The sequence below is a fragment of the Vigna unguiculata genome, unplaced genomic scaffold (genome assembly GCF_004118075.2).
Source record: "Vigna unguiculata cultivar IT97K-499-35 unplaced genomic scaffold, ASM411807v1 contig_41, whole genome shotgun sequence".
NCBI classification, from domain to species: Eukaryota; Viridiplantae; Streptophyta; class Magnoliopsida; order Fabales; family Fabaceae; genus Vigna; species Vigna unguiculata.
This window is the reverse complement of record NW_021011121.1, coordinates 37,013-55,015: the sequence shown is the minus strand read 5'-3', so window position 1 is coordinate 55,015 and position 18,003 is coordinate 37,013. Positions and strand designations below refer to the sequence as shown.

Genomic DNA, 18,003 nt, shown 5'->3' with positions numbered 1-18,003 from the left:
AAATATTATAATTCAAAATATAAATTCTCGAATACATAATTCATATCTTCATTCAACTCTCATACCACCAAGTGTTTGGGTTAGGTAGTTCTTATTATCTTATGAGTAAAAAACTTGATTTCCACTTTACAATATTTTACTTCTATTTCATTTCTTTTATATGATTTTCTTCTTTGATAAACATATCCTAGTACGAATGTATGCCATCCATTTTTCCTTTTCTCCTCCTTTCAACAATTACATTAAGTGTACCACCTATATCTTTATTTGAATCACTTTTGTTTACATTTTTGTGTGCCTAATTTTGTAAAGTTAGAGTTCTATCCATTGCAAGCGTCTACACAAATAGTTAAACATGTGTAGTATTAAGTTAATCCACCTTCTTTTGAAAGGAAAAAACATTAATCTTTATTTCGCAATTGCTTGGTAGAGTGATTGTTTGGTTAATTTACCCACCTTCCATATTTATTCATCATCCTCCACTTTCTAAAATTCTTGATCCTTATCCATCTCAACACCTTCTCCCACTATTTTCTTTTTCTTTTTCTTCTCTCACGTGTAAATCATATAATGTAAATTACTCAGTTTTCACTAGTGATTTAGAAACATAAAGCAGTTAAGCAAAGTATAACATCTTTATCATACATCAAGAGAACGTGAAAAATAAATAATAAACAAAAATTTATAATGATATATTTCTATAAGAACATGGTACAAATAGTTTAATGAGCGTGAATCAATTTTTGAATATTGTAAGGAAGACATAATTGAGTTCCACTAAAACACTCATTTGCATGTATTTTATTTGTAGCTTCAGTTGGGTGAGCAAAGTCAAAAAAATAATATTCATTCCGGTTTGCACAAGGCTTCCCTCCTTGGACACACGAGTCAAAAATATTTTTGAACCCTGAAAGTATAATAAAAAACAAGTATCAGTTATGATCATAGAGGAATGCAAAAAACTCGCGAACTTCTTGAGTCATTTTTTTTCAAGAGATTAATGTTAGACGTTTACCAAATTTTTCAGGGGAATTTCTTATTTTCTGGGCGAAGTTGTAATTATCCAAATTAACGAATAATGAATGTGGGAGTTGGGTTTGCAGCTCTTGTAGCTTCCCAGGAAGTTTATCTGAGTAGGGTTTCACCTTTTGATTCATATCTTCATTGCATTTTTGGGAATATGGTGTCCTTATACTAACTGTTGGTGTGCATCCAATTTGACCAATTCTACTTACCACAAACTTTCGAGCTCCAAGGTCATAAATTCTCTAGGGAAAAATAAAAAATGAAGGAAACACATTTTTCATATTCTTTGAGAAAAAAATAAATAGTTATGATATGTAAAATACTTATTTCAAAGCTGACATTAAAATATAACAATTACTAAATGTGAGAAATCAAAGTATAATTCTAAACATTTATTAAAAGATTACCTTGATACGTGAAGTCAGTTGCTCAAGTAGGTAATCTGCATATTTTTCTGGATTTAATTTGTTATTGGTTTCATTTGGGTACTTGAAATAATTCAACATGTAATCATTAGATCCAATTGATAAGAGGTATATGGAATTGGCTAAGTAATGCCTTAGTTTTGTTTTGCTATGTATGCTTCTTGGAAGATCGTTGTCCACACTTAAGGTGAAGTATTCAATTTGTTTATCTAAAGATAAACAATCCCCTTCATCACAAAATAAAAATATCATGAGAAATAAATTGAAAGGGAAATTTTTATTCATCGGTTAAATATATTTTTTATCCTTGAAACCATTTTTAAAAATTATATTTCTTTATAAAATAAATATATATCTATTTTGTTCATGTATTTTATGAAAGTTATGTAAAAAATATTTCCAATAAACAACACTTAAATTGTTTATCATATGATAAATGGAGTTCCACAGTGGACTACAATATAACTTCCATGTATCCTTTGCTGGAAGGATTTTACATAGCTTTCATTAAACATAGAGATGACATATACAACTTTTAAGGCCGAAACATATCTTTTTAAAAATATTTTGAAGACAAAAAAAATATTGAATCCTTTTATTTTTTATTTGAATCTTACTGATCTGGTTGAATTCAATATTCCACATGAGCCTGATGCATAGTTAAGTCCAGTGACTACTTATGTCTTTGAGACTTGGGCACACCCAGTATGGAGGCGGCATTGGCAAACCCAATCTAATGGCTACAAAAGACAATACATGCATAAAATTCCTGGTAATATTATTTTTCATGTTACATGGAAACACAAAACCTCAAATAAATAGAGACAAAGACAATGTTTCCAAAAGAAAGGTGGAAAAGTTACCAATAATATCAGCAATTGTTTTGCCATTGCTAAACCTTCCTGTGGAACAATTATTGAAGTCAATCCCATAGGGAAATTTATTTGCCTTGGCAAGTGTCTTGAGATTGTTGTTGTTTCCGGCGTCTACGGTTGAATCACCGAAAACGTAAAGAGCTGGAACAATCTTCTTTCTAGAATGCGAGGCATCAGCCAGAATGCAAATTGCTGGATTATGAGTATGGAAATAACCCAGAGCTTTCTTAAGCTTATTTCCATTTTGTTTTCTTTTGGAGTAATTCAAGAATCCAAATAATTTCTTAAATAATAGTTTATATGGTAAGCATTACTATTTGATAATGAAAAGTACAACTCAAATGTGTGTAGTTATCTCTCAGCATGCTTCATTGTCTAACTCTTGTTTTGTGCCCTAAATAGAATTTTTGTTATTCTTTTTCAAATTTGGTAAAGGCTAGCCAATTCTTCTTTAATTTTCCTTTTCATCTCTCTTCAGTTCCATCCCTCTCTTTTTTTTCTTAATTTTAAAAGTTATATTCTCATTTTTCTTTTGTATAAATATATCTCCTATTAGTTAGAAGGTAGCTAGATATAGAATAATTCGATTCAATCAAATACATCTATAGTGTTTTTTTCATTTTAAAATTTGTCCATTTTAAATTATTGTTTTATCTAATAACAATTAATATTAAGTGAAATATGTCTTTAGTTAATCATTATTTCTTAAATTTATTTTCTCCTAATATTTTTCTATGCACCTTTTTTTAAATAAAAACTAACTTTTTATATATATTTTTATCAGCAAACAAAACTGTATTTACAAATTAAGTACTTGGGGTACCAAATCCTTATACGTGATATTTACAATAGGTATTATAATAGTATGTCCTTTAATTACATTTCCATATCAATTCTACAATGAGTATAATATATTTCAAACAATTTGGATACAAGAGAGAAATTTATGTTTTAGTTATTTTGCTAAACAATATGCCTAATATGCTTTAAATATTGTATATAATTTATATTACAAAAGACTAGTCAACTTTGTACTATGTCAAAGAGTGCATTATAATCTCCATAAGATTATCCCAAAATTTCACAAGACAACACTTATGCAGCACATATTAAAGTATTTTATTCATTTGCTTTCCTACATTTAGGGGTACTTTATGGTGTACAATTTTCTTAGTTTTTGTATGGTGTTCTCCACAATACATTAAGTTACTCAGCATAAGATTTTTTATAATTGAAATTATCATGTTTTTCTTATGTTTATTTTTTATTTGTTATTGGTATTTTTGTTATTATATTTTTAAATAATTAAGGGTCTATTAAATAATTTAGAGAAGATAAGTAATTTATTTTTTTATTAGATAATTAAGATTTATTAGATAATTTTATAAAAGATAAGTATTTTATCTTTTATTAGATAATTAAGGTTTTATTTAATAAATTGGAATATATAAGTATTTGATTTATATTGTAGATAAGTGGAAATTACAGATATTTAAGAAGTTATCAATATAATCAATTATCAATAGAGTTGGTTACTTCAATTACAAATTTAAGTACAAATTCCAAGCTCAGTCAGGTTTTGAAAGTTCTTAAATAGAAGGCTCAACGGAGTTAAAAATAAACCACTCTTTTTGGGGACCTCCCCTTTTGGGAGAGAGGGAGAGAGAGAGAGAGAGAGGAAACTTGATCTTTTGGAGGTAGAGGCACCTTCTAAAGGCTAGAAGCGTTCATCATTATTTTCTTTTTCTAGTGTTCAGAATGTATACCTTTATTCATGGGATTGGACGTAATGTATCTTAACTCTTTGTGATTTATGTTAATTAACATTTTTTTTCATTATTTTGTGTTATATTACCATTCTTAACTACATGAATTGAATGTTTGCATATTTATGGGTATCTAATCATTGGACACGATGTTAAAACCTAGAATAAACAACTAACTGATTATGCATCAAGACAGAGTACATCATTGGTCATTCCTAAGATTCGAATTTAAAGCTAAATGCAAAATTTTAATAAGAAAAGGTCTAAGACATTATGATTTTTACTATTAAGTTTAGACTTGTTTCTAACACATTAGGACTTGTTAGATAGTGGTGGGAATGCTAGAGTAGGATTTAGATGTATATTATTTAGTGTTTTTACATTGAATTAGATCATGAAACCCAACCCTGGTGAAGTCTCTACCATATATTTAATTTCATAAATTTAATTTGCTTTCTATAATTTTGAATAATTTTATAAACAAAAAATTAATATTTTTCATTACTTTATAGTTATTGGCCTTAATTAGTAAATAAACATATTTTTTTCTAAATAACATGACTCTCTTGGGAAAACGATATCTCGACTTATCCACTTTATTATATGTACGATTTGGTACACTTGTCAATTTTTGTAACAAGTTTTGGACACCATTCTCGGGATTAGCGTTTTGTTTAGTCAAGCGTGTTTTATTTCACAAGTTTGACTTAAAGTGTTTATATATTTATCTTTCTATTTTTATGTATAATTTAATTTTTATATAAATTAATTGTTACTATTAATTTGTACCTTCTAATGTTCCCTTGTTTTGTATAGGTGTGCGAGAGAAATAACATACCAAAAGCACCAACCAAGCCTAATAATTAAGGGCGTCAAGCTAAAAGACTTTAAGTAAGCGCTTATTGTCAGACAACCCGGTGTTTTCTAAGTTTTTAAGTTTTTTTCTAAGTTTTTTTTATTTAAATTTTATTTTTCTTTATTATTTCTTGTTTGGTAGTATTTTAATTTGTGTCTGGAAATGCTTAACTATTAAATTGTTTCTGAACTTGTTCTAATCATGTCTTCAAATTTTATGAATTGAATGTTTGAATGGTCAAATGAGTTTAAACTATCCATATTTTAAAAACTATAGCCATAACTATCAACATTTTCTATCGTATTGCTTAAAACAAATAAACAACATTTTTGTTGTGCTCTCTACTTTTAAGGCACATAAAACTCTCTATACAACAACAATAAAAAATTGTAGCTTATATGAAAGATGTGCTAAAAAGGTTAAAAAATGAAAAAGAAACTTTAGAAAAAGGTTTTCATAAAGATAATGATTTTTATAAAATATCTATTTATAATTGAACTTTTTATGAATAAAATAATCAAGTTCATCTTTAGAACTACCTTTACTTTTAAACTATTTCTTAAGTCCTTATAATATATATATATATATATATATATATATATATATATATATATATATATATATATATATATATATATATATATAATATATATATATATATATATATATATATATATAATATATATATATATATATATATATATATATATATATATATATATAAAGACATGTAGAGTTACTATTGATTTTTGAATGGATCCATTTATTTACTTTAGAAGTTAAGCGTATGTCAGTTTAAGCTAATTGTTTAAATCAGTTGATTTGCAACTATGGATTTATAATTACATTCATGTTCCTTTTCAAAAAAAATACACTAACGTAAAAGCACATATTATAAAAATAGTTTAAAATTGTATCCCCTCGCTACATAGAAGATTTAGGTGGATGAAAGTACACTTTACAATTTTATCCGTGTGCCATTTTCCTATATTAATACCATTATAACTTTATTTACCATATATAATTAATACTATTGTAATAATACAATATCTTTATAAATTATTATATATTATTATTATTATTACTAATTATTGTTATTATTTATTTAATAATAATAATAATAATGTATATAATATAATAATAATTTATAATATATATATATAACAATTGATAATAATAAATATTTATTATAGGTAATAATTAATAATAATAAAAATATTATTAAAATTTAATATTTTTAACTTATTTAAAAATTCTTTAATTTTATTTTTATTAGAAAGGTAGTTAGGTAATTTTCAAATTTTATCTATTGTAATTTTTTTATCTATCACATCATTCAAATCATTCACTAACTCTCACAAAATTCATCTTCAAATTTACTTACTTTACCTTCTAAATTCACCTAAAAAAACACACATATTCATCCACTCAAATCTATCCAAATTCATCCTCACACTCTTCCTCAAATCCATCCATTCAAAAGAACACAACCTAAAAGAAGAAAGAGAAGATATGCTATTTAAATTTTATTATGTGATTTTGGGTGGAAAGGGTAGGAAAGAAAAAAGGAGTGAAAGGGGGAGAGGGCCCCCTTGACTGAGGCGGGAAGAAAAGATGATTTTGTGCCATGTATGAGACTTTTACCCATTTACCCCTTATACATATGTTGACATAATAATTCTCATAATTAATGTGCTTGTGAGCATAAACGTGGGAGAAACATTGGGTATACCTTAACACATAATTGATTATGGATGATAACATAATCGATTATGTAATGAGACATACTTAACATGATTAATGTTTGTTTTATAAAACAAAAATGTATTCTATTTGATTTGATTTTGGTTAAGGCCAAAAACATAGTGTGTTCTTGATTTTGCACTTGTGGTTTTATTTATATAAAACATAATTATATGAACATATTTATCACTCTATTTACAAAGCTTTTAAATATAGCGTGAACTTATGCCTCAAATGATAACATCATATATTATCATATATTAGTGTTTTCACCTTTAAGCAACTTAAATTTAATACCATATATATATATATATATATATATATATATATATATATATATATATATATATTTATATTTATATTTATTTTAAAAACTAACCTTAATATATATCTTATAACATTTTAGTCAATAATTAAATTAAACATTTAATTATTTTTTCTCATTTATACTTATCACAAAATCATATCACATAGATAACTTTCACTCACTTTTCATTCATTTTTCCTATATCCAAACAATCTTTTCCCCCCTTCCTTCCTTTCTTTGCCTCTCAACCCACCCCATCCAAAGATATATGTAAAGAATAGACAAGGTAAAAATATCTTTTTGGTCCTAATTTTCATTTTGTGCTCAAATAGGTCCTATTTTTTGTCAATTTGATTCAATTAGGTCCTAATTGGGTAACACCGTTTAAAATGGTAATGTTTCACTATATAGTTGGCATTTATGTGTTACATGTTTCATTAGTAACCCTACGTGGCACTGTTTTGTTTTTAGTGAGATGTTTAATCTCATGTTTAAACATATTTTCTCTTAAAATAAATGAAAAGGAGGAAAATTAAAAAAATAAATAAAAACAACACAGGCAGATTAAACCAAAAACACGGGTTGGGGTCTTAGTTAGAAAATTGGGGATTTAGGTTTGTTCGAATTTGGGCAAAAGTAAGAAAACTTCAGATCGCGATTGGGTGTGCCATTACTATTGGGATCATCAGTGATTCATCAAGAGAGGTTAGGTTTACAAATTTTTATGTCCTATTTGCGAATGCGTTTTTCTTATTTGCGATTGCATTTATGTTATTTTCGATTGAGCTTGTGATTGTGTGATTGTGCTTTTGTGGTGTTATTCTATGTTATTGTATGTCATTCTCCTTTCCCTTGGTGTGTCCCACTCCTTTTCCCTAATTTAGTGATAGTCTTTATAAGTGGATTGGGGTTGTGTGCGTGCTTTGTCGATTTTATTTCTTTCAAAGTTGTGGTCCCTATGTGTTTTTCATGTGATATTGAATGTGTTAGTGGACCTTTCTTTACATGCCAAAAATCCATGGCTGACTATAAGTGGGACGTAGGCACAAATTTCATAGATAAGGAACACTTGAAACAAGCTATAACTACTTATGCAGTTCATTCTGGTAGAAATATTAGATGGGTTAAAAATGATAAACAAAGAGTGAGAGTGAAATGTATGGGGGCACAAGGAAAATGTGAATGGTCCGCATAGGCTGCATATTTCCCTTTACGCAAGGCATGGAAGTTAAGGAAAATGGTTGATAGGCATATTTGATTTAGGGAGTTCAAACTGAAGATTATGAGCGCAAAATGGCTTAGTAAGAAGGTGTGTGAGAGAAGGGGTTAAGGAAGTGGAATACAAGTATCTCAATGGCTATGGCTCGTAGGGCAAAGTCCTTAGCTTTAGACCAAGTGGAAGGGTCATTTAAAGAACAATTTCGAAGAATACATGACTATGCATATGAAATTCTGAGATGTGTAAGACCTGTGAAATTTAATTAATTAAATAAATAATTAATTAATAAATGCGGGTAGTGGGAGCCTTTATGGCATTTAATATTGATTGATGTGACGTGGAAAAAGTATTAGCTCAAATGGTTGAGAGTACTTAATTATGTGAGAGGTTTTAGGTTCAAGTTCTATGCATGCTATTTAATTTATTATTATTTTAAATATGTGCTGGATCATGATGAGTGATAATATAATCATAGAATTATATAAATTATCATGAAATATGAATTGGTTGAATGGTTATGCATTGATTTGACATTTGGCATGGTATGGGTTTGAACCTAATCCAAATTAAACTTTCTTTTTGCCAAAATTTCCTTTGGCATGAAGGTGAAAGGGCAAGGAAACCCTAGCAGCCAAGGGGGTAGGAAAACCATCATAGAACTGCCTATGAATGACAATTAAACTCAAGTTTAATGGTATTTTCGTTTTATACCATTTACCTCTCATTAAGACCACAATTAGTGACCAATTAAGAGAAAGAAAGAGTGGTTTAGGGACTATTATTGTTGCATAGCCATAGGTATACGAAAATTGAGAGTGTAAGGTGAGGATTGAGGGAAGCAAGGAGCTGCATTGAGATAGAGTCAAGGGAACATCATTGTGATCAAGAGGGAACTCACAACGAGTCCAAAAATAATCTAAGGAAACCAGGTTAGGGGAGCTAGACTACACTAATTTTACGTGTTTTTATTAAATGCATGAACTGTATGATAAATTGTATGCATAATTCTTGCCTATTTCATATGATTTTCATGTTTATGGAGTTTTCCAGAAATCGCTTGGCGGGTGATGAACCATCGCCAGGCGACTCATCTTTTTATGGGCATTTTGGGGTTCCAGAGATGGAACCGCCTGGCGGCACGAGCTTGCCCGCTAGGCGACGCATGACAGACCAACCGAGTTGCTAGGTTTTGCTTGAACTGCCTGGCAGTGATGAACACCCGTCAGGCGATTCGAACCAAATTTTGGTTCGATTTTGGTGTTCTGAGTGTTGTGGGATGACTCTAATTGGAGGGAAAGCCAATTTTAATGGTTAAGGGGTGATAGGATGTCAAACTTCATTGAAATTCATTTAATTGATGGCTAAATTGGATGAAACAATAGGAATATTATCTTAGGGTTAATGAATTGGAAATTTCTATAGTGGCAGCAATCTAAGGGAAAATGTGAATAAATTCGTGAATGGGAAGTGTTAGGGATGAACCATAATCCTAATTACTGGGATCGTATCCTATGGAGTCTTAAATGGATGGAAATCAGAGTTGTTGTGAAGGGGGTAAGGTACGCAAGTGCAGGAACCACTTGGGGGCGGCACCCAATTGGCTGCCACGTGCCATACCAGAGCTGTGTGGTGTTCTGATTCACGAAAAACGCTATTTTTCTTATTTTCGCAGAATAGGAACCGCCTAGCACTTGGTTTGTACCGCCAGGCGCCAGGCTTCTTATTTTTGGCGCTAGGCACCACTATTTTTCTAATTCGTGCAGTTTTCGTAAATCTGCATTTCTCGGTTCGTTAACCATCTGATTTAGGTGAAATTTTGACAGGTGGTTCATCACATGTGGTGCTTCACTTCAAACGGTGGAGATTTGATTTGGTGGTCAGTAGTGGTGCTTAAAAACATGTGGTGCTTCACCTTGTTATGGGTGCTTAAAAACAAATATTGCGTAAGTACTGGTGTAGTGCCTGGCAGTGGTGTTTAACCGCCAGGCGATAACTACAAAACCACTAGAGTATTCAAGTGTGTGGCGCGCGCTTGTCGGTAAGGGTTGTCCCGTCAGGCGATACTTGTTGAAACAGTAGCATTAGAGGCGCTTGGCGTGTGGCGGTACGTATCCCCCGATAGGCGGTCTGGACGCGACAGTGCTTGGTGGTACGTGTTCCCCGCCAGGCGATTCTACTGCAGCAGTATTGATGTTTCACTCTGGACATGCGTGATCTACAAGGCTATAATGATGCTTCGAAGGTGGGTTGTTGGTGTTCCTTGAGTTGAGCTCGGAACGTATCCCTTGAGTTGAGCTCGGGATAGGGGTTAAGCACGTGGCATTCCTCGAGTTGAGCTCGGAATGGCATCCCTCGAGTTGAGCTCGGGATGGCGGATGAACACGAGGAACCTTTGAGTTGAGCTCAGGTTAGCGAGTGTTGCCGATGTGAGTGTGCTGGTTGTGGCCAGTTCAGATGGGTCCAGATAGATTACCCTCCTCAGTAGTTAGCTGACGAGTTTGGTAGTCTTGGGACGTTGCGAACTATGTTCGTATTTGGGAACTCCACCTAGCGTTATGGTGTATGATCCGTAGCATGGTTTCCCGCATGTGCTCTATCGGTTGTGGCCAATAGGTATGGCAGCAACACATCTTGAGGTACTCACTAGAAGAAGTAGAACACGATTAACATGGTAGCGGTCAAGTGGGTTGAAATTAAAGGAGGGAATTCCTTTGGTATATTTGTATTGACATATAAATGCTTTATTTATATGATTGATGTTTCTATTATTAGCTCACCCTATCTGTCTATGTTTGGCGATGATCGTGTGCGCGGTACACGTGAGAAAATGATGTTGCAGGTGGATCTGGTGAGGCATAGAGCCAAAGCGAGGCTAGACTAGGATAAAGAGTTTTCTCAAAGTTTTATTGTTTTATGATTTGGAATAATTTTGTAAACACTTTGCGATACTTATGATTTAATCAAGTTTATGATTTGGATTTAGTTTATTTGACTATGTAATGAAGTTTTAAATTTCCCGCGTTTTGGGAAATGAGATTTAATAAATGACGTTGACGTATTATTTTTATTTTATTTTATTTAAAACCGTAATATCCGGATGGGATGTTACAAGATGCAATCCTGGTAGCATAGTGAAAGTGAAAGTGGAGATATGCAAGGCAAATCAGTATTTAGTAGGTTTTACACATGTTTCAAGGCATGCAAAGATGCTTTTGTGGTTTGTTGCCCCATTATAGGGTTAGATGGTTGCTTCCTGAAAGGGAAATATGGGGCATAGTTGCTAACTACGGTTGTGAGGGGTGCTAACGACTAGATGCTCCCTCTAGCATATGCCATTGTGGAAGTAGAGAACAAAGAGACTTAGAAATGGTTTTTGGAAATCCTAGTGGATGATCTAGGCGGACTTGAAGTATGTGGGGCATGTACATTTATGTTCGATCAACAAAATGTATTAATGTTCCATGTAATATTTTTGTTCATATTCAGTGTTTATCACAATGTTTAGTACTGATTTGCTAATAATTTTGCTTTGTAAACATGGTTTGTTGCATGCGATCCAAGAATTATTACCTAGTGCAGAGCAACGATTTTGTATGAGACATTTGTACTCCAATTTCAGAAAACGGTTTGTTGGTCAAAACTTGAAGAACTTAATGTGGAAGACAACAACTATGACACACCCTATGGCATGGGAAAGGGTAATGAGAGATATAAAAAAGGAGAATGAGGATTCTTTCAAGTATCTTATTGCTATACCACCTAGGTTTGTATTAATATCACATTTGTTTATAATGTTATATATCAAAATTGGCTAATCCTAATTAATCTCTATGAATACGCAGATTTTGGTCCAGATCAAGATTTATAAGGAATGCAGTGAATGACACAGTAGTAAATAACATGACAAAGACATTTAATAATGTCCTTGTCGATGCTAGAAGCAAGCATGTTCTCTGAATGTTGGAAGATATACGAATATACATAATGAAGAGGTGGCAATCTAAAAGAGAGAAGGTAAAAAAAATCGAAGGGTTGATTTGTGCTAAAATAAAAGCAAACTTCAAGAAGAATCCAAAAAAACTAGATATTGGATCCGAAGGTATGAATTATTTATATTGACTTTTTTTATTATATCATTTATTTAAAATTATAATGTGCTTATGTATGTATATGAATGATTATGTAGTTGTGCAGGGAGGGAAAGTATTTGAAGTTGCACACCTTTTAGTGGTAGGGGACAAGTTTGTTGTCAACCTGGACACCCAAGATTGCAGCTGCAAAAAGTGGATGATAATTGGCATCCCATGCTGCCATCAGGTTTTTGAACTTGAATGCAGAAGATTATATCCCTCTATGTTTCAAAAAATTGAGTTATGAAGAGATGTACAACTTCATTATCTTCCCTATCAATGGACAACACTTGTGGCCCAATACTGTGTTAGGACTCCAGCAAGTGTATCAGGTCGCACAAGTAGTAACTGGTAAGACCGAGATACGCTTCCCAAGAGACTTGTGTATACTAAAATAATTATGTAATTAATGACTAATTTAAAGTAAAGAATGAATTCATATTTTGAGTTTCATGTAAGAAATTAAATTTTGCATTAATGATTAAAATTGAACTTTGGAAGTTAGAGGCACTTAGTGAATGGAAGAGATTAAAATGATATGAATTGATATTGCCGAAGTTAAAATTCACCAACTATGCTTTCATGCAACTACAATTTTACGTCCTCTACATTAATATGCTAATGTCAACCCACAAATTTACACAAACCCTAATTCCTTAATGGATTGAGCCTAAATTTCCTTATTAAAAGTCAATTCCTTGAACTCCTAATAAGTAAATTTGCTTTATACACTAGGGTTTAAGACAACCAATGGGTCAAGCCCCATTCCTAGGTACAAGCTCCATTGAGTCAAGGTTTCAAAAGATATTTCCAGACCCAATGAACCAAATATCATGCAATGGATGGCCAAATTAATGCAAGCATTAAGTGAAGAAACAAAAAGACTAGCATTCAATGAAAGAGGCATTTCTATACTCAAAGCATTGCAATTACATAAAAGTGCAGTGGTTACATCTAACCGCAACAAAAATAGGTTTAGCTCTCCCTTGTTATGGAGAGCAGAAGCTTACAAATGGAAGAGAAAGAGATACAAAGAGGAAGAAGGAGTCATTCCCACAAGCCCTAGCACACCTCCTAGCTCTCCAAAATGAGTTTGCTCGCGCCTCCCACTACCAAAGATGATTTCCCCTCGAGAATCCAGAAGAAATTGGTTTAATTTTGCCACATCAGCATAGGTGTCGCTTAGCGTCGTCCCCGCACCGCTCAACTTCCAAAAAATGCGAGTTTATCAACGCTCAGCACTGGCTTCTAGCGCTCAGAGCCCAAAAATGCGAACCAAATGGGGCTGAGTGCTACCACTGAGTGTCCAGAAATGTGAATCAATTGGCGCTCAACGTTGGAAAATGCGAGAAGAATGGTGCTCAACCTTGATTTCTGGCGCTCAGCCTTGAACTGCTATGTTCATGTCTTCAATTTTGGCTTTTTTTTTCTTCTTCTCTGGTCGAAAACTTCTTTGGCTTCAGACAAAAGCTTCCTATCATTAAATTGGTCACAAAAATGGAGATTTGTGTTATAATTAGATTTATGTACCTTATATTGTATTTATTCACAAAAGTAAAGTACAAGTGAGGATTAAGTGGGTAAAAAGCTCAATAGGAGTTGATTTTGTTAGCAAAAGATAGCCAAGATAATGGTAAAAATCTACATTATCACACTATTTGATGTCATGCCTCCACGTAAAAGGACTATGCATGGGAGACCCAAGAAAAAGAGAAGGCTGGAACAATGGGAGTTAAAGGAAGATGACACTCAATTAAGAAAAGGTGGGGATAGAAAAAGATATAGAGTTTGTCGTGAACTGGGGCACAATAGAAAACATTGCCCACAAGTGCCTCCACATGTGTAGTCTTCACAACCAATTGATGCTCCTCTGTAAGACCCGTGAAAATTAATTAATTAAATAATTAATTAATAAATGCGAGTAGGAAGAGCCTTTATGGAATTAAATATTGTTTGATGTGACGTGGAAAAGTACTAGCTGGTTGAGAGTACTTGATTGTGTGAGAGGACTTGGGTTTGAGTCCTATGTATGCATGTTGTGTGTTATTTGATTTATTAGTATTTTTGATAATATAATTGTGACTAGTGAGTGATATTATAATCATAGGATTATAATAGTTATCACCAAATATGAATTGGCATAATGGTTGTGTGTTGGCCTTATGAATGGAGGGTCACGGGTTCAAACCTTGATGGATATAAGGTAGACTTTATTTTTGCTAAATTTAGTTTGGAGTGAATGTGAAAAGGTAGAGGGAACCCTGGGCATAAAATTGGTTTGTGAGTGGGGAGTTTGGGTGCACATAAAATTTGTAGGCTTGAGGAGAAGCATTCTTTCCTCCCAATTTTTGATCAATAATTCCAAGTTAGGGGAGCTGTCCATTTTTGCATAAAAATTATGGTTGTGGTTCTGGGTTTGTTTTATTCTCATATTGATTCTATATGGTATGAATTCCATATTATAGGCAATGTGATTGAGAATTGTGGATTTGATAATGCGCATAAAGTTTTTGTGGTGATGGAATATGAAGTGAATGAGGGTTTTGGTATGGAATTGGGTAGAGATGATTCAATCTCGAGTTGGGGTAATATGAATGAATGAAATAACATGTTTGATGTTTGCTAGCCATTGTTTTATGCTAGGTAATGATTGAATGCTGTTTTGGTATGATTTCGGACTGGTTTGGCATTATTTTGGGTGAATTGTATGCATGAACAAAGAGAGAACTCTGCAAGTCTTGCCCAGGCGAGTCCATCTCGTCTAAGCGAGAGTTGCAGAACCTTGTTTCTGGTGCTGATTCATGCTTCTCGCTTGGGCGACTTGTTTTGGGGTTGAGCGACTGATGCTCTCGCTTAGGCGAAAGAGGCTCGCCTAAGCGAGGTCGCGATGAAGCTTGCACGTGTTGAGTGCGACTTCTCATCCAAGCGAGGGGTTTTTCAGATGTTGAGCGACTGATACTCTCGCTTAGGCGAGAATGGCTTGCCTAAGCAAGGTCTCGATGAGGCATTGGTACTGTTTATGTTGAATTCTCGTTCAGGCGAGAAGTTTTGAGTAGTTGAGCGAATGGGGTCTCGCTCAAGCGAGTGGGGTTCGCCTAAGCGAGATAAGAGGATGTAGTCATTGTTTCATGCTCGCTCAAGCGAGTTGGGCTAGCTCAAGCGAGGCTGATGGACTAGCCTAGGCGTAGACCCTTGGCTTAGACCCTTGGCTTAGGCAAGAATGTTGTGAACCTATGCTTATGTGTGCACTGTTTGAGCTGTTTTGGTTGACGTTCCTTAAGTTGTGGGAAGTATTTACATGTTCTAGGGTGTTTGGGCTTGAAGGACTAAGTCCAGAGGATTTTGGGATGTGCTTGGATTGAGTCGCGAACGAGGAGTTCGTGATGGGTGGACCGTATGCGGAACGTGAACAGTTTAGTTCACCGGAGGTACCCTTGTTGGGATGAATGAGCGAGGGAGTTCATTTCATGCTCAACTTGGGAATGCTATGAGCAAGGGAGTTCATAGTAGGAAAGGCGAGTATGTGTGTCCGGGTCCGAGCGAGGATTTCGGATGAACGAGTGTGAGAGTCCGTGAAGCAGGACTACAAGCGGAATAGGCTTGTAGGTTGGACCACGAGCGAGGAGGGTCGTGGAAGCACATGAAATCCCAAAATTAGAGTACATGCATGAACTCGTATTGGTTATGAGTGGGGGAAAGTGGGTGATGTTGTAAATAAATATATATAATTTTGAATTGACTAGGGGTTTATTCATATTTATTTATGTGTATGTGCATAGTTCACCCTATCTGTGTGTGTATGGCGATGATCGGATAATTTGTTATCCGGGAGCAGATGATGTTTCAGATGATGTGTATGTACTTTCATGGTTGTTACTTTGTAAGATGGATCAGTTAGGATTAGCCATTTTGGATAATTTGGATCATAGACTATTTCATTTTGTAAGTTGGATCAGGATTATGGTGAACTTGAACAACTTGTTTCATTTGAAATGTTAACTAAGTTACTTCTCAATTATAATTTGATTATTATTAATTTTACTATTCACAACATTTTACTATTTACAATGTGATCTGGTCTTAGACCTTGGATTTTATCTCTTTTCGGAACATTATTAAACATGACAAATTTATCCAGTATAAGATAGAATTCAACATAATTTTAAAATTTTGGACCTAATTGAACATAACTAACAAAAGTAAGGACCTAGTTGAATATAACTAATAAAAGTAAGGACCTGATTGAACATAAATAACTGAATTCATTGATAATTTTGGAAAGGTTCTTACAATTGTTAGCTTCACAATTACAACACTTTTCTGTCAATTTTTCAGCATCAGGGACCACATCACCACGTTTATCAACCCAACAATACAAACCACTCTTGCTAATACAATGAACCATTTTTTAAGAGCCCTAACTACATTCTCGAGATGTTGTATCTTCATGTTTTGGTTGATGATAATAGCATCTTTTTCTTCATTAATATCTTCATACCACCATTTGAAAAATTACACCAAACACCAACTTCACTCTCACGCTGTTATTGAACAGAAAAACATCAAAACGAAAAAAAAAAATTAAGAGATTCATCACATCTGACATACCTAGAAGAATAGCAATTAAATCAATCTTACCTTGTAGTTAGCACAACACCAGAACTTTCTACCCACATTTTTCGGAGTTCTTGCTGTCCTGAGAACTACAACTTCTCCACAATCACAAATGGGTCTTAACCCCAAAACCATGCGCCCCCCACCTTCAAACGAGGGAAAACTACGCTGCACACAGTTATTAGAGTATAAAGAAGAAGATTGGGTCCGAGACATAGCTGCATTCAAGCTTAACGTTCCAAACACGAGGAAGGTCAAACACGAGAAAGAACATGGCACGTACGATTTTTATAAACCTTAAGAACAAACACAAACTTTTTAAACATTCTATTTTTTTTTTCCTTATTTCATTTATTTGAAAAAAATTTGTTTAAACATGTCATTAAACATAAAACATTGCCACATAGGATTACTAATGGAACACGTAGCACAAAAATGCCAACTGTACAGTGAAACGTTACCAATTTAAATGACGTTACTCAATTAGGACCTAATTGAATCGAATTCACAAAAATTATGACCTATTTGAGCACAAAATGAAAATTGGGACCAAAAAGGTATTTTAACTAATAGATAAGGAGTAATACCACTTGTTTTCTAAAAATTAGATAGTATGGTTTTAAGATTACCAAACTTCTAAAAAAATGGTTCAGCCATGATTGTAGTTCTCTTAATTATTATAATGTCTGAATTTAGTACAAGAAATATCTAATATTTTAATCTTGTAAATTTTATCTTTCCAAATATCACAAATGTTTAAATATGTTTTCCTCTAATCAATTATTGAATTTTATTTTTTAACCTTAACCAGTGTTGCTGATAAAGTTTAATTTTCATTTTTTTGTTTAAAAAATAGTTCGAATAACCTTTTAAACCGGAATGAAGTCAGTCAGATAAATTTTGGCATAAAAAAGTAAAATATTTTTTTTCTATCAGATGTTGATTTCATAGTTTCACATTTTGTGATTATTTGTAAAATAGTTGCACTATTACAAACATGTACAATATTAATGCCTGAAAATTTTTAGTAAAATTAATTTTA

At 32.9% G+C, this 18,003-nt stretch overlaps 1 protein-coding gene across 1 annotated transcript; it reads right to left on the bottom strand.

Moving 5' to 3' along the window:
• Nucleotides 1-722: 722 nt before the first annotated feature.
• Nucleotides 723-17,177, bottom strand: LOC114171911 (GDSL esterase/lipase At2g03980-like). The gene is given in 8 exon segments (XM_028056688.1): nucleotides 723-907; nucleotides 1,016-1,268; nucleotides 1,434-1,680; nucleotides 2,070-2,156; nucleotides 2,158-2,191; nucleotides 2,315-2,518; nucleotides 16,846-16,888; nucleotides 16,986-17,177. Coding segments are annotated over 8 exon segments (1,245 nt in total).
• Between the last annotated feature and the right edge of the window lie 826 nt (nucleotides 17,178-18,003).